Raw genomic sequence first — 24,697 nt, 5'->3', positions numbered from 1 at the left:
TATTTCAGTGCCTTACATTCAACAAATGTTTAACTGTGACATAAAAGGGATCGCTGCAAAATGAGAGCAAGTATACGCAGTACCTCAAACAGTACTTGGCCACATAGTCAGGGCTCAACAAATATTTGTTAAATGACTCAAAGTATTTAAAAGCATGACGTATTATACATTTTTTTAAACCATACAACTTGTCAATTCTCTCTTTCAAGCAGATAAAAATAGCATTCCCTTCAGCCAAAATTTAATGTAATTTATCTTTAAATTAATTAAAATATCTAAAGTTATGTTTTTATTACTACTGAATACTACTAAGAAACAATGGCCTTTTTTAGGTCATTTCATATTTCTCTGCTCAAGAACTGCACTTATGTAAGAAAAAACAGATATCAAAATTTTAAAACAGCCAAAAAAACCTTTAAACCAACGCAAAAACTCTATAAAGTTGCTAGCTTTATCATTCATCCCTTTCAGAAATAAGAAACTTTAAGGTAGTTTCCATAAAAACTTTCACTCTTGGAACAGCCATGTGTCACTGAACAACAGGGATACTTTGTGAGAAAGGGATGTCAGGCAATTTCATCATTGTGCAAATATCAAATAGTGTGCTTACACAAACCTGGGTGGTACAGCCTACTACACACCTAAGCTACTGCTCCTAGACTACAAACCTGTACATGTTACTGTCCTGAATATTACAGGCAGCTACAACACAATGTAAGTATTTGTGTATCTAAACACACCTAAACATTGAAAAGGTACGGTGTCATGCTCTTACGGGACCACCATCATATATGCAATCCACTGTTGACGCAAGTGTTGTCATGCAGTGCACTGATTGCACTTCTGTTTTCTAGGCTTCACATTAAAACAGATTGCTTATTTAAGGCTCATTTGTTTTCCTACCATAAAATCTTTAACTAGCAAATTAATTTCTGCCACTAAAACTAAACAAACTACCTACCAACCAGTTTTAGGCTCACAGATAAAAATTCATACACACCCACATTCCCTGTGGATCCCATCAGTCTCCGATTTCTGCACTTGGTATAAATAATATGTTCAATATAGAAAGAAAAACAAGAAGAAAAAAAAAAAAAAACAGTAAGGAGTTAGTCTTATTTATGGCCAAGGTTCTTAGACTTTGGTCCAAGGATCCCTGAAGGGTCCCAGAGACCCTCGAAAATCTATGAGGGCAGATTTTCTTCCTAAACTTCAACTAAATACCGCAAAAGAGCAAATGCAGAAGAATCCAGCTGTCCTCTTTAAAACTAAATAAATGACAGGACATTCAAGACAGTTGTAGACATACCTAACAATGCCACTCTTCCCACTATAATTTTTTTTTTTGTTTTGGAAAAGTTATTTTTCACTAATAATGTTATTTGTATTAATACAATTTAAATTAAGTAGCTCTTCATCTGTTTAGGTGATTTAATTTTTTTTATTATTTCTTACCCAGTAAATATTGAAAATCAAAATATTAACCCAGTAAATATCAAAATATAACCCAGATAAACAAAAAGTTATTCAGGGTCCTCAATAATTTTATTTCAAGGGTATCAAGATCATGAGGCCATAAGGCTTTGAAAATCACTGGCCTGTAGCAACTGCCCTTAACCTTTCACTGGATTAAAAAACAGCAGCAAACAGCAATTGGCTGACTTGATCTGCCAAGTAAAATTAGACTTTCTGATTCAAACCACTTTATTAAATAGATAAGTACTATAACATTTTAGGCACTAATAGTACGCATCATCTCATTATCCACTGCTTTTCATACTCACTTTTATACAAAGTTTGAAGAGCTATTTAATTTTACATAACTGTAGCAAAATCCCACTTATGTGGACAGTGAACAATTTAATGCCTCTCTATGGACTGAATTAAATGTTGAGGTTACAATTAGTGTAGTTTTCCCATTTTAATCATCATTGCCCAACAGTTTTCTGTAGTCATTAGGCAGGAAACACAGCATATATACTTGTTCTGAAAATATTCATTGAAATGATTAGAACTTGTCAAAAATTTGATATAAAAAAGGACACATGCCCAAAACACGTAAACCCACACTTGAACTAGAAAGTTGGTTGACTGCTAACCCTAACTTACAGACTTAAAAATAACCCACAATTGCCTGAAACTCAAGAACTGCTTCATACTTCTTGAAGGGGACAACCAAAAACCCTCCCTCCAGCCACTCCAATGAACCCATGAATTAAGCACTCGCATATATTTTTTCAGTCAAAAATACCAACAAGAGGTTATCAGACACATTCGGAAATTCAGAAAGACACAGAGGTATAACATACATCTCTACTAGCTTAAGCATACAAACCTCTGCCTATTCACAGCCCTGGCATTTCAGAGAGGCACATACCATGTGGCATCACTTCCACAATTCTGATACCAGTGAGTTACAGAACTTTTGCTGAAACTTTCTCCAGTCTTGCGTCTTTTGGTTAACTGTGTCACTCACTCCTCCTCAGTTCTCTGGGCAAGGGCTTTGCTGCGTGCCTACATACCCCGAATTACAGATACGTGTCCCATAGTGCCTTACGTATATGGTATGCACTCAATGAACACAGCCATTTAAGGTGAAACAGGAGGACCGAGGAAAACATGTTAAACTGAAGTCCCAAAGCCAGAATAAGTTCACTAGATTTAAAACACACAACAGCCTAAAGGGCATGGGCTCTCCGCAAATTTCTTCTGTGATTTCATCCAGGGTTAGGTTTTTTAATCTGATACTCTACTGAACAGACATAAAAGATGACTATCTCGCTGGGCATGGTGATTCAAGCCTGCAATCCCAGCACTTTGGGAGGCTGAGGCGGGCGGATCACCTGAGGTCAGGAGTTCCAGATCAGCCTTACCAACATGGGGAAACTCCGTCTCTACTAAAAAGACAAAATTAGCTGGGTGTGGTGGCACATGCCTGTAATCCCAGCTGAGGCGGAAAAATCGCTTGAACCCAGGAGGCGGAGGTTGCAGTGAGCTGAGATAGTGCTACCGCACTCCAGCCTGGGTGACAGAGCGATATTCCATCTCAAAAAGAAAAAAAAAAAAAAAGGCTATCTGTAGGAACCCTGGAATGGCAAAACAATAAGGCTTCCTCCATAAACCAGAGCCAGTTTACTTATCTGTACTTTGTGTGTAGAATATTTTATTTCCTAGCTATAACTTTTTGTCTCCCCCATCCCCTCCCAACATTTTCCAGAGAAACTTGTAGGACAAGAACTTTAAAACTAGCTACCCTTTCCTTCAACCATTCCCCACTCCTCCAAACACATCCAGATACATGAAATATACCAAGATCTGTCTCAAAGACAATTTTTTAAGTAGCTACTATTCTACACAGAACAGGGTTTAAAAAGAAAAGAAAAAAAAAAAAAAAACCCTGAACTTTTATCCTTCCCCCAAAACTTAGACCAAAAAAGTTATCAGAATTATTTAAATGTTCAGTATCCCATTTTTTTTTTTTTTTTTTTTACCATATTAAACACGGTCAAAATACTGCTGTGTTCACAAAGAAGGAAAGGAGGCAAAACCTGCAGGATATCCCAGCTGAAAAGGGGCCGGATTCTCTCTATTTGCTACACAACATTTGAGGCGCACTTTAAGTACGGGTCTCCCCAGAGCTAACTGGCAGATGCACGTACGGATCACACATGCGCATGAAAAATGAGTGTGACTTAGACTGGTGAAAACATGAACTCTCTATGCACACAACCCTGTCCGCTGAATTTCCTTCTTTTTAAGAGCTTACTGGTACGCTCAGTTCTTATGTCTAAAATAGATATAAGATCAAGTTCACATTCCAAGGGCAATTATGCAAAGAAAACAAGATATGGAAACCTAGCAACTAAAATGCATTCGCAGAGGATAATGACTGGTTTAGGTAGAAATAGTATATTACTAACCAACTTCACAAAGGGATTGTGATCTCTTGCCTCTAAAACTGATTTAAGATATAAAAATGAATATTCTTTTAAACTACAGCCAACCCCAGACTTAGAATGCAACCATTAACACTTTTACAGTGAGACGGAGGCATACATAGATCAAAGTATATTTCCAAGTAAGTAATCACAGCAAACAATGTTGCCTCCAAATTATGCCCCTCTTGTCTGATGCAAGTTTTATAAAAAGACAAGAGCAGAGCAAACAGTCATGTAAGAAAAAGAAATTTTAAAGGAAGAAAAAGTAGAAGAAAAAAGCCAGGTCACTGAAAGAGACAGGGAGAGTGTGCGTGTCTGTCTGTGCCCGTGTAGAGAAGTGTTGTCAGAAGGGGACAGTATGTGCATATGTGTGTGTGTCTGTGTGTGTGTGCAGCAGGCGTTTGAGTACTTACTGTGCCCGGCTCTCTGTCTGCTCCCGAGGTTACCAAGAAACGCACAGACATGCCCGTTCAGACACAGAGGCAAGAACAGAAATAAAAAAAAGGGGGGAATAATTAGAACACAAGCCCCAAACAGTTTTAAAAATGGCTTTTATTTATATAAGTCATTGCACATTCCTAATACAGTGATTTCCTGAAAATTACAGTATTTTGTAAACATAAGATTTACAGTTTAACCATACACAAAGCCTATTTTTTTATTTCTTGACAGAATAAATTACTTTTCTTCAAAAAATTAGTCAAGTGCAATTTTGCCCAATATTTAATGCATACTAGAATTAAAGCCTATGAAACTAAGTAGTAACAGATGCAATTATCAAACCTTTCATTTGAACACATTCACTTTCAAATTTAACTTCTTATTTCGCCCCATTTAACAACATTACTTTCTTTGAAAATTACCCAATTAAGCAGTTAACAGTTTTCCATAATATGGTACAGGCCACTGGCATTAACTAGGCAGTTGCCAAGATGTCAAGATGCCTGCAATCTAACGAGATCGAGACATCTACAGATGCCCACAGCAAACCCTGCAAACTTCCAGGGTGACCTGTGTTTCAGTGGAAAGCTTTGCGACAGTTCCTCTTATCTCATTGTTTGCTCTCTGTATAGGTTGGGGCTCTCTTTAGCGATGCACACAACTTTGCAGCACTGTAAGAGTATGAGGACAAAGTCCTAATCTGGCTTGCCCGGCCTCTCACCTCTGTGGTGCTCTGCATCGTGGTGCTTCTTGTCATCTTTTATTGCCAAGTGAGACTGCCCACTCAGAGCACTAGACAGCGCAAGAAGGCCGGCACTGCCCCCGAGGGGCGGGATTCCAGGAGGCTGAAGTCCCGAAGGGTGAGGCGTAAGGGGAACTGGGGGTCCGTGGCCATGAGAAAGATGCTGAGCTTGCAACTGCTGCTGCTGTTGGTGGTGGTGAGAGAGAAAAAGGAGGAGGAGGAGGTAGTGGTGACAGTGATGGCGATGGAGGCGGCATCCAGGGAAAACAGACATGACAGGAGGGGAAGGAGGAAACAGAACAGGAGGTTCAACAAACACACAAAGGGAGCCAAGAAAGAGAGGGAGGAAAGGGGAAAAAATGCGATTAGTGCTTTCAGTTCATCAAAAGCTTTCACCTGCTCAATGACCTCTCCCACCTTCCCAAAATATAATCCTCACATCTACACTGTCACTTTCTGGTATCACTCACCCCAAGACAGGAGCCGTTTATTATTAAGCAAGGCTGGCCACATCAGTAAGTAAACAGGAGCTAGTTCTTCTGTCTCTATGCGCCTCCAGGGGGGAGATCCAGCACGTCACTGAATCTAAGATGCCACAGATTTTCAGACTCATGCTGTTTTTGGAGAGTTTAAAATGGGGGTGGGGATGCATCCTACAATATAGCAGCCATACTCTCAACCTGTCACCAGGTAACTCCATTCCACCCTACGTCCTTGCATTGACTTACCACAGTAGTATGATGAGACAAAACCAAAATACTATCACTAACGAACAGAATTTGGAAAGATGGGTGTCTCATGCACCACCCGGGCACTTGTGCCCCCTTATTCCATCAAGCCCTCTCAGTCCTGTGAGGAAGTATTGCAATTCCCATTTCCCAGAAGGAACAAAGGCTCAAAGGCATTCAGTAAATTGCTGAAACTCTCTCCCTAGGTGGGAGGGGACTGCAGTCAGTACAGAAGCAACTCTTACAGCTGCTGTTTACCATAAGGCCACAGACAGGAGAGAGGATCTCAGGGAGCCAGGCTTGTGGCCACTGGAAGAAACATTAGAGACGAAACTTTGTATATGCTTTCCTTCCTACCAAGCTCCACGCCTCAAACCCACTCTTTGTACGTGACTCATGAAAATACTGAGACCTAGAATGGGTAGGACCATGGATGAGGAAAGCACTTATGTGTGGGACTCCAGCCAGGGAGCCAAGCCCCTGTTCCCAAATGCCTTTTCCATGATTGCTCTTTGCCCCCATCGTTTAACCCATTCCAGAAGTTCTAAGTCAGTTCTCATTACACAGTAGCATTGCTCTTACACATTATATTTAAAAGCACATTGTATGAAATGAAAAAGTATCCAAGAAATGGCCCCTGCACCATGAATCTGACCACATTTCAGCTGTCCAACATAAAACTTATTTTTGATGAGGCAGTAAAAATGATTAAGGCTCAATTTCTAAGGTGTAATGTTAGAAAATTCTCCAGATTCTGATTTGTGCTCACTTCCCTGGGACTCAATTACTCATTTTATTTATTATCCCCTTGCGTGCACTGAATATATTAAATCTTCATGCCAGATCTTCAGTCATTTCTACCCAGCCCACTGACTTTTAACGGAATCCCAAATACACTTCCCAACCTCAAAAGTTAGAGAAAACACCATCTTAAAGCCAGAAATCAGTGTCTGTGGAAATTTTACAATGAATTTTCCAGCACTCCAATCTTTCTAAAAATGTTTAGGGTCAGGCACGGTGGCTCACTATAATCCTATAATCCCAACACTTTGGAGGCCAAGGCAGGAAGATTACTGTAGCCCAAGAGTTTGAGACTGGCCTGGGCGACATGGGGAGATTCCATCTCTATTTTAAAATAAATAAATAAAAACATCTAAGAGCCAGCCAACCATCTTTATAAACTTTCATTCTGTTCAAAGAGAGCACAGTTCTAATTAGAAGCAAAATGGGAAAGGGGGTGAGGTCAGAACAGGCAGCATTCATAGCATTCTTGGAAAGTATAAACTACTCATTCACCATTTGAGATCATAACAACAATTTCTTTATGCATAAAATCACCTTCCTGTCATTCCAAAGACACTAATTCTTGCTCTGTCACCTTTTAAGAGCTTGGCAATAGTGAGACATAAAACTGAAGAAGCTTGCAGTGGCATCACGGTCCACCAGGCATGCTCATTAGCACTTAATTAGGAACTAGACACCTGCCATAAGAAATGTGCTTGGAGAAGGATGAGGAACAGGTCTGCCCTACCAGCAATTACTATCATTACTTGGAGAGTAAGAGCTATGTCCGGCTTCTGGGGGAGAAATGCAATGATGCATACACAAGCAAGTGCAGCGGGTAATTAAGCACTGCACTAATTAAAAGAAGATGAGAGAGACTAAGCTGAGGGGAAGGAATCTAACCACAGGGTGGAGGACGCCACCCTCTCACCCTTCTCCCTGGTCCCCCTACTCCCCTAAAAATCTAGAATGCAGTCACCAGAAGATGACTTCAGAGCTGGGATTCTTATGTCAGACCAAACATACGCCGGTAATATTTAGATACTAAGAAAGTCAAGATTTCCGGCTAGGCACAGTGGCTCACCCCTGTAATCTCAATACTTTGGGAGCCCAAGGCAGGTGGATCACAAGGTCAGGAGCTCAAGACCAGCCTGGCCAAGATACTGAAACCCTGTCTTTACTAAAAATACAAAAATTAGCCAGGCGTGGTGGCGGATGCCTGTAATTCCAGCTACTAGGGAGGCTGAGGCAGGAGAATCGCTTGAACCCAAGTGGCAGAGGTTGCAGTCAGCTGAGATCACACCACTGCACTCCAGCCTGGACGACAGAACGAGACTCCATCCCAAAAAAAAAAAAAAAAAAAAAAAAAAGATTTCCCCTCTCAAAATCCAAGCTAGCTTTCAGAAAGATGAACTGGGGAAGGTGGATCATGCCTGTAATCCCAGCGCTTTAGGAAGCTGAGACAGGTGGATCACTTGAGGTCAGGAGTTTGAGACCAGCCTGACCAACATGGTGAAACCCTGTCTCTACTAAAAATATACAAATTAGCTGGGCGTGGTGGTGCATGCCTGTAATCCCAGCTACCCGAAAGGCTGAGGTGGGAGAATCACTTGAACCTGAAAGGCGGAGGCTGTAGTGAGCTGAGATCATGCCACTGCACTCTAGCCTGGGTGACAAGAGTGAGACTCATTCTCCAAAAAAAAAAAAAGATGAACTGGGAGCAGATTCTGATATCTTAATGTGAAGAGGTGTTGGCTTACATAATGGGGCTTTGCCACAGCTGTGAAGTAAACCTTTGTGGTTAAACCCAACAGTTTGACTAATATCTAGCAACAGCAACATTCAACAGCCTAACTGGCCATGGGTAACTTCCACCTCTACCCTAATCTGACCTTCTAGGTCCCCTGAACGAACAGCTCACTGTCTATTATTAGAGGTAAATGGGTTCTTCCATCCATTGCTTGGCTACAATGAAAGCTGCTTTTTTTTTTTTTTTTTAAGCAAAATCCTATCAAATTGAAAGGAGTACTAAGTAACAATCAAATGGATCACAACTGCTGAAGATGTCGTGATTCTAGGAAATGTGGACATTCCACTTCATATTCAACTTCTTGTTTCTGCAGGGCAGTGCTCCTAGATAATATTTAAGTGTCCATCGTCTGGCACAAGCTTAGAACACATCTGAGGCAGTGAGGGTAGGTATCATGGTTCCCATTTCACAGATGATACTGGCTCAAAGCCAACAGGCTTTGCTACGGGGCTCAGAGCCAGAATGAGGGCTACAACCCTTTTGTTTCCTAGGACAACATTTCTCGTGTAACCCCAGCAGCTCAGTCATGTTCTCAAGAATAAGAAAGGGGGCACAGTCGTTCTCTGCTGAAGACTTCGCATTTCCCCCGCTGCTCAATTACGAGATGCTCTTGAGAACGTGCCATACTACGTACCCAGAGACAAATCCACCCTCACCAACAGGCCTAATGGCAGTGACAGGGGGAGTTTATGCTTAGACTGCATGAGTACCATCTCCTGTCCCCTCTTCTCAATGCCTGTCATATATCTTCAAAAGGATGCTATCCCTTGCCCCCAGCTCTCTTCCAAAGAAGTATGTCAAGAACAATCAAGCCTAACAGTGGCGGCTCTGGCTTTTCTCAGAAGTAGATTCTTAACATGATAAATGCAAAGTATCATTTCTAAGATAAAATATTCATTTAAATGAGTAGAGGGGCCAAATCTACAAGAGTAAAGCAGCTATCTCCAAAAGGACAGCGCTCCTCGGTCCCATCTGTCTTTGGATGCCCATTTGCTCTCAACAAGGCTTACCTGAGACACTGGTACTTACCGCCTTCAACAAAAGGAAAAAGCATGGATGCTACTTGAACATATTTTAGGAAAAAGTGATACTGATATTACTATACGGCCAAAACCCAATAGCTCTGCCAATCAGGAGAATTTATGCACACTTTTTTTTTTTTTTTGGACAGAGTCTTCACTGTCGCCCAGGCTGGAGTACAGTGGCGAAATCTCAGCTCCCTACAATCTCCTCCTTCTGGGTTCAAGCAATTCTCCTGCCTCAGCCACACAAGTACCTGGGATTCCAGGTACGCACCACCACGCCCAGCTAATTTTTGTATTTTTAGTAGAGATGAGGTTTCACCACATTGGCCAGGCTGATCTGGAACTCCTGACTTCAAGTGATCCGCCCACTTCGGCCCCCCAAAGTGCTGAGATTACAAGCGTGTGCCACCACACCCAGCCGATACATGCATGTTTTTTCAGGCAAAGTCTCACTCTGTCACTCAGGCTGGAGTGCAGCAGCACAATTATGGCTCACTGCAGCTCAAATGCCTGGGCTCAAGCAATCCTCCCACCTCAGCTTCCTAAGTACATACTTAGCTGGGACTACAAGTGTGCACCACTACACTTGGCTAATTTTTTTATAGAGATGGGGTCTCACCATGTTGCCCAGGCTGGTCTGGAACTCCTGTTTTCAAGCAATCTTCCCTCCTCAGCCTCCCAAAGTGCTGGGATTACAGGTGTGGGCCACTGTGCCCTGGCCACAGCTTGGCTAATTTTTTTAGAGATGGGGTCTCACCATGTTGCCCAGGCTGGTCTAGAACTCCTGGCTTCAAGCAATCCTCCTGCCTTGGCCTTCCAAAGTGCTGGATTACAAGCGTAAGCTACCATAGCTGGCCTGCATCTGTCCTCTCTAACCAAAACCTGCCCCTATCATTTGGAAAACTGCAAGATGTTTTTTTCAACAAGACAGGAAGGATGAGGAAATTTATTCTTCTAAGCATTAGTTTATAGTAATTAGGAAATTTGTTTAAAAGTCAAAATGCTTGTAGATTTATACAACGTAGAACACACATGCAAAAGTTTGTAAAGTGATTAGAAAAAGGTTTTGTTTTGTTTTGTTTTGTTTTGAGACAGTCTCACTCTGTCGCCCAGGCTGGAGTATAGTGGTGTAATCTTGGCTCATTGCAACCTCCGCCTCCTGGGTTCAAGCTATTCTTGTGCCTCAGCCTCCGTAGTAGCTGGGATTACAGGTAAGCACCACCACACCCAGCTAATTTTTGTATTTTTAGTAGAGATGGGGTTTTGCCATGTTGGCCAGGCTGGTCTCGAACTCCTGGCTTCAAGTGATCCACCCACCTCGGCCTCCCAAAGTGCTGGGATTACAGGCATGAACAACCAAGCCCAGCCGAGAAAAAGCATTTTTGATAATCAATGACAGTTTCTAGCAATATAGCTGGTTTCTCAGGCTATGATTCTAGACCACTGGTTCTCAAGCAGAACCAATTTTGACACCCCTCCCCTCCCTGCTTCAGGGACAGGTGGCCGTGTGTGGAGGTCACTGCGGGGAAGGGAAAAGGATGCTACTGGTGCATCTAGTGGGTGAAGGCCAAGGATGCTGTGAACGTCCTACAATGCACAGGACAGCCCCCACCACAGAGAATTATCCTGCCCAAAATGTCAACAGTGCTAAGGTTCACTAACTTGAATTTAGACCTAAGCTGAGATTCTGTGCCATTAATGAGAATTCATGTTCTTGTATGCTAAGTGACTTGCCAAATTCTTGTTTAAACAATAAAAATACTATTCAACATTCAATCACATTCACTGTCCCTTCATCACCATCTGAGTACCCTGTCACAACACAAAAAAATGAACATCTGCTTTCTTAAGCTGATTCCACTAACGATTTCAAAAATTAAAAAAAAAAAAAAGGCCGGGCGCGGTGGCCCAAGCCTGTAATCCCAGCACTTTGGGAGGCCGAGGCGGGCGGATCACGAGGTCAGGAGATCGAGACCATCCCGGCTAACATGGTGAAACCCCGTCTCTACTAAAAATACAAAAAACTAGCCGGGCGAGGTGGTGGGCGCCTGTAGTCCCAGCTACTCGGGAGGCTGAGGCAGGAGAATGGCATAAACCCAGGAGGCGGAGCTTGCAGTGAGCCGAACTGCGCCACTGCACTCCGGCCTGGGAGACAGAGCAAGACTCCGTCTCAAAAAAAAAAAAGTCCTTGTATTTTACAAAGCAATTTGAGAAAGGACTACACTGGGAAATTTTACATACTGGTGTTCTGCGGCCCTAAAGGGAATGACAAATGTTCAGATTTGGGGATAAAGAGATCAATGCACTTGCTCTAACTAAAATCATTTGAATAGGCTGAGAGTGAGACAAATAAAACAAATGCCAAACCCTGAGTTAATGATACTGAAAACCCACAAGGAATAAAGCGATCTCATCCATGTCAAACAACAGCCACGCATTGAGAATTTTAATTCACATTTTACTTAGTGCAGCTTGGGTCAATTATATTACTATAATGAAACTGACTTCGCTGTTTACATTCAGAGTATTATTGTAATGGTATAGTTTCTACACAGAGTCACAGCACATGGCTTATCACCATGTTGTTGTAGCCTCTAACAACTGGGAAGGACACCCAGTATGAAAACACAGGCCAATGCCCACCTTCTCCTCACTGGATCCTAAGCTCCTTACCACCAACCATGGAATCAACTTTAATTTCTGAAACTTCACCTGCTTTATAACCCCAAGAAAAACTATGTCATAAAAATCACAGACTTAACCCAACCCAAACTAAAACCATGCCCCTAAATGGCACCTCTGATGCTAAGAGTGACAGTAAGTGGCATTTATAGCACTCGGTATTTAAACACTTTTTTTTAAGGGGAAAAAAACGTGAAAAGGAGCATTTGTTGACAGTTCTCTCCAAATCACTCTTCCTTGATTTCTGCTATTTTCCTGTTCTTTAAAACACTCAAATCCTATCTTGGGAGACAGCAAAAATAAAGAAAGAAAGAAGAAGAAAACTGGTATGCTACATAAACAAGTGGGAAAGAGCCGTCTGGCAGCAGAAAACATCAAGGACACTACTGCAGGAGTTATCGCAATACCTCCCATTATGTGAATGGCCTCTCACGTAAAGAGGGGCAAGGGTGATAAACTGGGAGAAACTGCTTACAGGGCCAAGAATTCTCCAGCCACTCGAAGACAATAATAAAAACTAAAGTAACAATCCATTAAAGGCCCCATCTCAATGCAGGAGCACACAGAAAATGATGCATGGGCAACCTAAGGAATGGGAGAAAATATTTGCAAACCATACCTCAAATAAGAGGTTAACATCCAAAAAACTCAATAGTACGAAAATAAAAAAATAAGTATCCTAATTTAAAAATGGGCAAAGGACCTCCTAAACAGACATTTTTCAAAGAAGACATACAAATGGCCAACAGATAAACGAAAAAATGCTCAATATAATTAATCATGAAGGAAATGCAAATCAGAGCCACAATGAAATATCACCTCAGGCTGGGCGTAGTGGCTCACGCCTGTAAACCCAGCACTTTGGGAGGCCGAGGTGGGCAGATCACCTAAGGTGGGGAGTTCCAGACCAGCCCAACTAACATGGAGAAACCCAGTGTCTGTGAAAAATACAAAATTAGCTGGGCGTGGTGGCACATGCCTGCAATCCCAGCTACTCAGGAGGCTGAGGCAGGAGAATCGCTTGAACCTGGGAGGCGGAGGTTGCAGTGAGCAGAGATCACGCCATTGCACTCCAGCCTGGGCAACAAGAGCAAAGCTTCATCTCCAAAAAAAAAAAAAAAAAGAAAGAAATATCACCTCAAACCCATTGAGATGGCAGGCAACAGAAGACAAGATATGTGTTAGTGACAGTGTGGAGAAAAGGTAACCCTTGTACACTGTTCTTAGGAATGTAAACTGGTACAGTCCTGATAGAAAACAACAGTATAGAAGTTTCTTAAAAAGTTAAAAATAGAACTACTTTCTCAAAAAGGTTAAGTATCCCTTTTCTGAAGTGCTTGGGACCAGCAATGTTTGGATTCTGGCTTTTTTTCAGATTTTTAAATATTTGCAATATTCTTACTGGCTGAGAATTAGAATTAGGGCTGCTCAATCTGTACATGATCCAGCAATCCCACTTCTGGGTATATATCTAAAGAAAATGAAATCAGGATCTATGTGCGGTGGCTTACACCTACAATCCCAGCACTTTGGGAGGCCAAGGCGGGTGGATCATCTGAGGTCAGGAGTTCGAGACCAGCCTGGCCAACATGGTGAAACCACGTCTCTACTGAAAAAAAAAAAAAAAAAAAAAAAAAATTAGCCAGATGTGGTGGGCGCCTATAATCCCAGTTACTCAGGAGGCTGAGGCAGGAGAATTGCTTGAACCCAGGAGATGGAGGTTGCAGTGAGCCGACACAGTGCCACTGCACTCCAGCCTGGGTGACAGAGTGATTCTCCATCTAGAAAGAAAGAGAGAGAGAGAGAAAGAGAGAATGAAATCAGTATATCAGAGACACAGAGAGAGAGAGAGAGAATGAAATCAGACAGAGAGAGAGAGAGAGAGAGAGAGAGAGAGAGAAAGAGAATGAAATCAGTATACCATACATCTGCACTCCATGACCACTGCAGCGCTATTCACGAGAGCCAAGATAATCAAACAACCCAAATGTCTGTTGATGGATGAACAGATAAAGAAAATGTGGTACATACAAACACAATGGAATACCATTCAGCCTTGAAAAAGAAGAAAATCCTACCACTTGTGACAACATGGGTAAATCTGCAGGACAGTAGGCTAAGCAAAATAGGCAGATTCAGAAAGACAAATAACGCATAATCTCCCTACTATGTGGAATCTAAGAGTACAACTCACAGAAGCAGAGAGTAGAATGGTGGCTGCCTGGAGGGGTAGGGGAAAATGAGGAGAGGTTGGTCAAAGGGTGCAAGGTTTCAGTTACCCAAGATAAAGAAGATCTGGATTTCCAAGGTACAGCACGGAGACTATAGTTAATAATACTGTATTGTATACTTGAAATTTGCTAAAATGGTACTTGGTACTTGGTGGGGTATTTGTTGTTGTTGTTGTTTTTGTTGTTTTGAGACGGAGTTTCGCTCTTGTTGCCCAGGCTGGAGTGCAGTGGCGCTATCTCGGCTCACTGCAACCTCTGCCTCCTGGGTTCAAGCGATTCTCCTGCCTCAGCCTCCCGAGTAGCTGGGATTACAGGCATGTGCCACCAGGCCAGGTTAATTTTGTCTTTTTAGTAGAGACGGGGTTTCCCCATGTTGGTCAGGCTGGTCTAGAACTCCCAACCTCAGGTGATCCGCCCACCTCAGCCTCCCAAAGTGCTGGGATTATAGGCGTGAGCCACCATGCCTGGCCTGTCTTTATTCTTTCTCCATTTCAGCTAATCCACACAGGCCAACTCCTCCTGCACGACCACTGCCTTGCTCATCCCATTTCCCCGGAAGGCCATTAAGGCTATGACAAGCCATGTGATGGTAAATCCACTACAAAAACTACGCGGGTTTTGGTTGAAAAGATGCTCAACATCATTAGCCATCAGGAAAATGCAAATCAAAAACAGGAGATGCTGCTTCACACCCACTAGGATGCATAGAATAAAAAAGATGGACAGTAAATGGCAGAGATCATATAGAGAAATTGGAATTCTCATACGCTATTGTGAGAATGCAACATGATGCAGCCGCCTTGGAAAATAGTTTGGCTGTTGCTCAAAAAGTGAATAAAGTTACCACAGACCCAGTAATTCTACTCCCAGAGACAAATCCAAGAGAAAACATGCCCACACAAAAACATGTACACAAATGTTCACAGCAGCCTTATTCATAATAGACAATCAGTGGAAATCACCTAAATGTCCATCAACTTATGAATGAATAAGCAACTGTGGTATATTAATGAAATGTTAATTGTCAATAAAAAGGACTAAAATACTGGTGCATACTACAACATGGATAAACCTTGAAAACATGAAGAAGCCAGGCATACAACGCTACGTATTATATGATTCCATTCATATGAAATGTCCAGAACAGGCAAATTCATAGAGATGGATAAGCACATTGGTAGTTGCCAGAGTTTAGGGGAGGAGGCATGAAGAATAAATGGTAATGAATATGGAGTTTCTTTATAGGGTGAAAAAACGTCCTAGAAAAATTTTATAGTCGTGATGTTGTACAGCAATGTGAATATGCTAAAACCCACTTAAGTATATGCTTTTAAAAAGGTGAATTTGGCCAGGTACAGTGACTCACGCCTGTAATCCCAGCACTTTGGGAGGCCGAGGCAGATGGATCACCTGAGATCAGGAGTTCAAGACCAGCCTGACCAACATGGAGAAACCCTGTCTATACTAAAAATACAAAATTAGCTGGGCATGGTGGTGCATGCCTGTAATCCCAGCTACTTGTGAGGGGAGGCTGAGGCAGAAGAATTGCTTGAACCCAGGAGGCAGAGGCTGTGGTGAGCCGAGATCCCAACATTGCACTCCAGCCTGGGAAACAAGAGAGAAACTCCGTCTCAAAAATAATAATAATAATAATAATAATAATTTAATTGTAATTTTAAAATAACTAAAAGAGTGTCATTAGATTGTAACACAAAAGATAAATGCTTGCCGGGCGCAGGGGCTCACACCTATAATCCCAGCACTTTGAGAGGCCGAGGTGGGCAGATCACCTAAGGTCAGGAGTTCCAGACCAGCCTGGCCAACATGGAGAAACGCCGTCTCTACCAAAAATACAAAATTAGCCAGGCATGGTGGCACATGCCTGTAATCCCAGCTACTCGGGAGGCTGAGGCAGGAGAATCACTTGAACCCGGGAGGCAGAGGTTGCAGTGAGCCGAGATCGTGCCATTGCACTCCAGCCTGGGCAACAAGAGCGAAACTCCGTCTCAAAAAGAAAAAAAAAAAGATAAATGCTTCAGGGGATAGATACCCTATTCTTTATGATGTGCTTATTAAACACTGTATGCCTGCATCAAAACATCTCCTGTACCTCATAAATATATACAGATAGTATGTACCCACAAAAATTAAAAATTTAAAAATACACAGCTGTAATTCCTATAATGGGGTACTCTATTTTCTATTCTGAAGCTTTTCTCCTCCTTCTGGAAAAAAGAAGAATATATAATGCTTTATTCCAGGGAATCAAGTAAAAATCACAGGAAACTATGTGGGTGGGTTGACAGGCGCAGCAATCACTGCACATGTTTACCTATGTAACAAACCTGCACATCCTGTGCATGTATCCCGAAACTTAAAATTAAATTAAAATTTTTTTTAAAAAAGGAAAGAAATACGTGGGGAAATTAAAAAGTAAATGCTTCAACACTTTTCTAATAACTACAAAGCGTGATGACGATAATCCGGACACTGAGGAAAAGTTCTGCATTTGTCAGGCACCTAGTTGTGCCCTCAGTAAAAACAGACAAATAAACTTAACCAAAGGAGAGATGGGCTGCGAAGACTTCTTTGCAATATTGTTCTTTCCCTGTGGAAATTCAATAAAAGCGCTAGATTGTTGTAATTTAAGTGGAGAGGACGTCACTAAATACAAGTTAGTAGAGCTAGAAGATCCATGTTTGTTGTAGCTATTTAGTCTTCTCTCGGTAGCAGGCTATGCATTATTCTCCTAGGGAGAATTTGTTTTATAAAGAAACTTACGGCTGGGTTATTGATGGCTTTCCAGGGATTAACCGCATACTCATAAGAATAAGAGGCTAACCTCATCCTCTTAAACTTCACACACTACAATCCCATAGATAGCTGACAGCTACAGCCAAAGGAGAAAAATAATCCAACATTTTACTAATCCTTAAACCAATCATCTCATGCAACAGTGGAGAGCCCTTTAGGTCTACAACTCAATCTCTTAGGGATGGACAGGCTCCTTCTACAAATGTTTTAGGAGTTTGAATTCACAGCCATCCCCTACACGAAAACATCTAGCCAGACATCACAAAATACCCTAGACTTATTTTTAATTTTATACTAAGTTGTTTTAAAATATACAGAATCAGGTATTTGCCTATGGAGGAGGAACATAGAAATCTGATCAATAGGCCGGGCGCGGTGGCTCAAGCCTGTAATCCCAGCACTTTGGGAGGCCAAGGAGGGTGGATCACGAGGTCAGGAGATCGAGACCATCCTGGCTAACACGGTGAAACCCCGTCTCTACTAAAAAATACAAAAAACTAGCCGGGCGAGGTGGCGGGCGCCTGTAGTCCCAGCTACTCGGGAGGCTGAGGCAGGAGAATGGCGGGAACCCGGGAGGTGGAGCTTGCAGTGAGCTGAGATCCGGCCACAGCACTCCAGCCTGGGCGACAGAGCAAGACTCCGTCTCAAAAAAAAAAAAAAAAAAAAAAAAAGAAATCTGATCAATAAACAGATTCCCATATAAGCCCCATATGCCTTGACCAAGGTTATGTTCATGAAAAATAAAGTCAGACTACATCCAAATAAGTGAGAAAGAAAAATGAGGTTGCCGAAACCCAAATTTCTTTTTTTTTCTCTCTCTTGTACATAGGTTATATGTAAACAAACCCAAATTTCTTGATCTCCTAAAGTTCACAGGCATTACCACAGGAAACTGCTCAAATTGTCTTACACCCAACTGTCAGCTTTGAGGCCACAAATAGAAACCTGTCATTTTGTGGAAGGGAAGGACAATCCCCACTGGTCATCTGGCCATCTCTTCTAACTCTCTTCCTTCCCAACTTTATCAGAATGATTCCTATAACCTCTCTGTGTCAACAATGGCACTGTCTGCCTTCTTCCTCATGTTAGGTAAGGAAGTCAATGATGTCTTCACATTTTTGCTCTCAATTCTGTCTCCATCTGTTCCCCAAACTTAACTTTTTTCTTGTGGTTTTGAACTTCTAAGTTTGTACATCAAAAGCGAAATGGCCGTCCTTTTTCACTATTGTGTCCCTGTCATTCATGCACAACAACTTAATGGCAGGAGCAGAGCATCTGGCTGGGTCCAATCTCAAAACACCCACATCCCTGTAACCACTAAACAAGACAAAGGGGTGAACTGCTGCTTGGCACAACCATCCCCGACCAGGGCTTGACCAACTGGACCTACGGATCTGCTACAAGCACTTAGGAAAACCAGGCAGACAAAACTGCAGTTCAAGGGGTCAGGATCACATGTTCATTGAAGACTGCCAGCCAGGGTCTTATCCCCACAAAAGCAGGGAAGGTAGAGACGGTATTACCATCCACGGATGGGGGACATTGTAGAGGTTAACTGACTATATGAGGTCATAAAGCTAATAGACGGCAGCTAAGCATCCTCCCCAAGTCCATCTGATCCCAAGGCCCATGCTTTGTCCAAGGCAACACAGTGCAAATATTCTTATGTGGATTACCAAAAACACCATGAAATGGAACAACAGGTGGTTAGAAATAAAACATACAACTGTGCCATTGTTTACTATTAATATTTTTTTTAATGTAATTGACTGATTCTTTTTTAACTTTTCAGTTAACAAAAACCACCATCTTTATGGCCAGGTACGGTGGCCCATACCTGTAATCCCAACACTTTAGGAGGCTGAGGCAGGTGGATCACCTGAGTTTGGGAGTTCAAGACCAGCCTGGCCAACATGGTGAAACCCTGTCTCTACTAAAAATACAAAAATCAGCTGGGCTTGGCGGCGCATGCCTGTAATCCCAGCTACTCGGGAGGCTGAGGCAGAAGAATTGCTTGAACATGGGAGGCAGAGGTTGCAGTGAGCAGAGATCATGCCACTGCACTCCAGCCTGAGTTACAGAGTAAAACTCTGTCTCCAAAAAAAACCCCAACCATCTTTAGCTCTTCTTTCACATGCCAAAAGAAAGAAAGAAAGAAAAGAAAAAGCAACTATCTTTCTTTAGGAGAAGGGGAAAAACTGATAAGAATAATGGAATCCACTGGGGTTCTGGAAACCACCCCCTTACTGTGGAATGTGGGTTACCGGGTATACATAGGTGTCAAAAATCAAGCTGTGCATTTCACTATATTACAATTAGACATCAACTGAAAAAAACAAATCTAGGCCGGGCGCGGTGGCTCAAGCCTGTAATCCCAGCACTTTGGGAGGCTGAGACGGGCGGATCACAAGGCCACGAGATCGAGACCATCCTGGCTAACCCGGTGAAACCCCGTCTCTACTAAAAAATACAAAAAACTAGCCAGGCGAGGTGGCGGGCGCCTGTAGTCCCAGCTACTCGGGAGGCTGAGGCAGGAGAATGGCGTGAACCCGAAAGGCGGAGCTTGCAGCGAGCTGAGATCCGGCCACTGCACTCCAGCCTGGGTGACAGAGTGAGACTCTGTCTCAAAAAACAAAACAAAACAAAACAAAAATCTATGTGTGTACAGATATGTATCTCTCTATATTATCCCTCGATTATCTGTGATGTTAAGAGAACACTAATTATTTGAAATCCCAATCCCAACTGAAATCAATTATTCAGTACCTATCAGAGCAGGTAGAAGAGAGCTTTTAGTTGCAAACTCCCCAAATAATAAAGTGGAGAAGTGGTCTTGAAGAGTCTTTCTATCAATTCTCCCTGCATTCAGGCAGCCATTAGCCATTCCACAAATAAGATGTTACAACGTTTAATAACCAATTTTGTTTTGCCCATTCTTAGTAGAAATTTTAAAAAACAAACAAAAATGTTGCTTATGGTTTAACAACGATCCTGATCTAAAAACTCAAGGTCTCAAATGAGTAAGTTCCCTTCTCACAATGCGACTTGTTTGCTAAGGCCTAAGTGAGCTATGTGTCAAACCAAATAAACCTCGTACAAATTTTGTACACCTTTGCACAATAAATTAGCCTTTTCATTGTGACAAGACTACAACACATTTAATAGCAAAAGAATTGGTAAGAAGCAAAATTCAAAAAGTAGGACCGTAGTTATTATTCTGCCAGTCACCAGATTTGCTGTCAAAGCTGTTTAAAAAAAGGTCTACAGAAATATTTCAATAGTCTCTCCAGTATCAAATATCTAAGAAGCTTATTTTTCTTAAATACCGATACTCTATGTAAGTTGAAGGCAGGTGCTACGGTGAGAAAGAATTAAAATTCAGTATTTTCTGCCAGACAGGAGAACTACAATTTCTATGCTGGTGAGAAATGGGGACTCTGCTAATTCCCTCAACAAGCACAGACAAAATATAACCTCTCTCTGCCTCCTCAAAGAGCACTCGCAGGCCCAAGACACACCTCGAACTAACCTAGAAGGTGGATGTCCTTGAGAAGATTTACTTTTTCCAGGTTTGATAAGAAGAAATATCTTTAGCCCTGTCAAGCAAGCAGTCAAGCTCCTTGATTGTACCTTAAAGGGAATGAGAATGTTTCGGCTCATTTGCATTTTAAAGGGTACTCTTTCATGATCTTTCACACTTGTAATAGATGTCTAAACCGTTAAATTACTATTTCTTTTCTTAGCCTGAAAGTGGATGCAGACTAAGAGCGTGGCCTCTCCCATTGTTCTTTACCCTAAGTCGGCCCCTGAACAATACTGACAGCTGCTATCAAACCAGGCTGCATTTACTCTGTGCAGCTGCTGCTTGTAGGAACAGACAGTCTCCCGGTACCTCCTCCCCTCTGGGGAGACAGGTTGACACACTGCATGTTCAATGAAGGGGTGCAAAGGTCCACTGAATTGTCAACCCAATTTTATGCTACTTCGATTTTCCAGGACGAACACAATTCCTTTCAAGCAAAAATCAAGCATATGCCACAGCATGAAACTTAAGGTGTGGGATAATTATTGATCACTACAAACTTGAAAAGAGCCTTCTGACATAAATTCATATACTAATCCAAAAATTACAATGATAAAAACCGCACATGCCAGTATGCCCAAGACACGCAATGGGCGTAAGTCTCATTTGCATTGCGCCTGATTCACCACTTTGGTTTATTGTTGCCAAGGCACCCAGAGCTAACCTGCCTTTATAATAACCTCCACAACATTTTTCCTGGACTAAAGCCATTTGTAAAATTAGAAATTCATTTGCCCTTCGAAAAAGATCTGCTATTTTTATTCTCCGATTCAGCTCAAACTGGGTATTACCTATGAACATCTGGTTAATACGATTTCCTCCTTCCTAAAGTGTAGGTGCGAAGGAGATTCACGAGAGCTGGGCGGTGCCTTTGAGAATGTAAACATCAGAGTTTTACCATCAAGAAATTATATGTCGAAATTTAGAGTCTATCAGAAAACAAACATGTTCCACAAAGTTTAACTGGGTACTTGAGAACTGCTTTGCATATGTTTTCCTTTAATCAAAACAGGCTTTTCCATCCTCATTCATTTGGGTGAAAAAATTCTGTGCTTGAGCTACAAGTACAATTCACTATTAGTCTTTGCTAATCAAACACAGTACATGCGAAAGTACCAGTGAATATTTGATTTGATCTCTGAAATAAAGCAATTCATTACACAAGAAAAGGGTACAGAAGGCAGCAGACAAATGCAGATGTAATTGTGTTTTTTGTTGAATGTGATTAGAGAGCCCACTAAGTAACAGTCAAAAATGTGATACTGAAGGAGGGGGAAGGCAGTGCCTGGATCTGGGGGGAAAAGGAGGGAGAATTGTTTATGCAGAGCTAAGCTGTCAAGTGTAATAAAGCAGCTTGAATAAAATTTAAGCTGAAAATCCACTGAAGCTCCCCATTTCAGGGAGGAAAAAGCTATTAAAAGGAAATGAAGGTCACCCTCCTAGTTTATTTCACCTAATTGACTGCCAATAGCTTACCACAGACAACCCAACTGCAGATCTGCAATTGAGAAACTGATGAAAGGAGAGTTTTCAAGCTGAGGCTCGTTCTTTAATCCTCCTTGGCTCTTATGTTTTTTCTCCATCTCCAGTTGGGATGTAATTTTAAGCTCTGATGGATTAACTGGTTCCATTGTCTGTGGCCATCATTGGACTATGGCACTCTTAATCCGTACAGCAGCATGTCTAATTATCATTACAAAGTGTCTGAGGGAACTATAAAGACCAGCAGGGCATCATCTCACAAGCAATTAACATAAATTGATAAATGAGTGATTTGAATCTGCTCAAGGCACTCACATATGAATAAAATCAGAAAGGATGGTCTCTTGTTTCAGCTCCTTCTTTGGCTTAGTCTGGAAGGGGAAGAACACATGAGAACCGTCCCAGGTCCTGCAGTGGGGGGCAGGGGATGAACTCATGCAGGGGATGGAATGCACGGTTCACCAGATTCATTAATGCAGAGCAAATGACTTGTGATTGACAACCAGTGGCCAGCACAGAGCACTAACTGAACTCAACAGAGGAGAGCAGAACCCGGGTGAAAGGCCAGGGAGCACTAGGGCAAACAATTAACACTTCTTCCACAGCAAGAGAGAGCTCTTTTCATTGGTTTGTCACTTAAAAATTCATGAAAGAGGCGCGAGAAAGAACAAGAGCCAACAGTTATGTAGGTTCGAATACCCCAGAAAGCAAAAGGCAAAAAGCAAGGATAACTAAATGAAACGATAATTCAGAGACCCATTTTGACCTCACTGTGATCTCACATTGTAAGAGAGAAGTGAGGAAAGTATTTAAAATTCTAACCTAAAGCTTTTACTAGACTAATGAAGCAAGGGTGGTTTAGGTGTCACAGGATGAACTACATTTATTTTACCACTTAAAAGTAGATTTAAGGACGGGCAAGGGGGTGCCTGCCCTCGGACCCAGCTACTCAGGAGGCTAAGGCAGGAGGATCACTTGAGTTCCAGGCCAGACTAGACAAAATATCAAGACCCCAGTCTGTTTAAAAAGAATGTTTTTAATTAATAGATTTATTTTTTGTCCCCTCCTAAAATGTTTCTCCTGTCATCTTCCTTATGCTAAGCCCTCTTCCTCCATATACCTTAGCACACCCCAAGTCTCTTCCTCCCACCCTTATCAAATAGGTCAACGTTAAGCTACACAAATACACACACACACACACACACATATATATAAAGCCATCAAATTAATAAGAAATGAAAGCTGGTTATACACACTGTAGGAGGTAGACCTGGTAGGCCACGTACCCCGATGATGGCATTCAACTCTGCCATGGTCACCTGTTTGGCACGTTCGACAGCCTGGGCCACCTGTTGTTGATGCTTTGAAAACAAGGAGAAGAAAGGGCATTAGCAACAGCCAAGAACTTCATTGTATATTCTAACAACAAAAAGTCAAATGCTGTGCGCAATGCAGGCTGAAGTAGAGGGGTTTAAACGCGGAATTTCTCAACCACACATTATTTTCAGAGAACACAGGGAAAAACTGAGAATGGCAGTGCCCTTTATTTCTAAACAACACCAGTCACTACTTCGGGCTGCAAATTTTGGCTTGGAATGGTAGAAAACAAAAAAGGACATAAAGAATGATAACATAGGACCTTAAAAAATAAATAGAACAGAATTTGGAAGATTGTCCTTCTTCACAGAAGAGGTTCACCATGATAAGTTTGGCCATAAGTTTACAGCAATTTTAAAATATTCATTTTACAGCCAGGCGCAGTGGCTCATGCCTGTAATCCCAGCACTTTGGGACGCCAAGACGGGGTGAGCCCAGGAGTTCAAGACCAGCGTGGGCAACATGGTGAAACCTCTATTTTTAAAATAAACAAATAAAATACCCATTTTAATACCTAAAACTTTAACATTAAATCTGTTGATCACTTATCTGATCAATCAACCTTGACCCCCCCAGTCACTTTCGGAAACTCCTGGAATTCCTCTCACTCTTTTACAGCCTTTTGATTCTTCACCCTCCACAAGGCAAAGGAAGGACTCCAGCCTCAGTTCAGAGATGGAAACTCACCCCACATCTCCCAACTCCCAACTCCACCCACAAATAAAAACAAAGCCATACATTTACTTTGGGAGGCATGAGAATGTAACATAGAGCCCTGGATCACTAAAGTCTAACAACTACTAATACATTCAAAGGGCAGACAAATCTACTGTCATGTCAGACAGACAAAGGTTATACTGGAAGAGGCTGTTACAACAATAACGAGATGGTGACCATCCAGCATGGAGCAACAGATGCCAACCAGGATACCCAGTATTCCAACTCCCGGGCCAATAAGCTTTCCACCCTGTGTGAAGACACATTCATCCCATGCACACTTAGAACACATTACAGCATTTACTAGCTTATATCCAAAAGGAAGGTAAACTTTTCAAGGCAAA

At 42.0% G+C, this 24,697-nt stretch overlaps 1 protein-coding gene across 13 annotated transcripts in view; it reads right to left on the bottom strand.

The window, feature by feature from the left end:
• TLE1 (TLE family member 1, transcriptional corepressor) overlaps nucleotides 1-24,697 on the bottom strand; it is a 107,201-nt gene that overhangs the window by 45,423 nt on the left and 37,081 nt on the right. For 7 of the 13 annotated variants that reach the window (XM_031654100.1, XM_031654097.1, XM_031654098.1 and 4 more), the window contains exons 6-8: nucleotides 23,516-23,620; nucleotides 5,101-5,305; nucleotides 4,352-4,368 (exon numbers count right to left, since the gene is read on the bottom strand). In XM_031654100.1, coding sequence (XP_031509960.1) covers nucleotides 4,352-4,368; nucleotides 5,101-5,305; nucleotides 23,516-23,620 — 327 coding nt within the window. The remainder of the gene's footprint in view (nucleotides 1-4,351; nucleotides 4,369-5,100; nucleotides 5,306-23,515; nucleotides 23,621-24,697) is intronic. The other 6 variants (XM_031654102.1, XM_031654099.1, XM_031654106.1 and 3 more) reach the window with 3 other exon arrangements.

This window comes from Papio anubis, chromosome 13 (genome assembly GCF_008728515.1).
Source record: "Papio anubis isolate 15944 chromosome 13, Panubis1.0, whole genome shotgun sequence".
Taxonomy (NCBI): Eukaryota; Metazoa; Chordata; class Mammalia; order Primates; family Cercopithecidae; genus Papio; species Papio anubis.
Note: the sequence above shows the minus strand (reverse complement) of the source record. Positions and strands in the feature narration are given on the sequence as shown.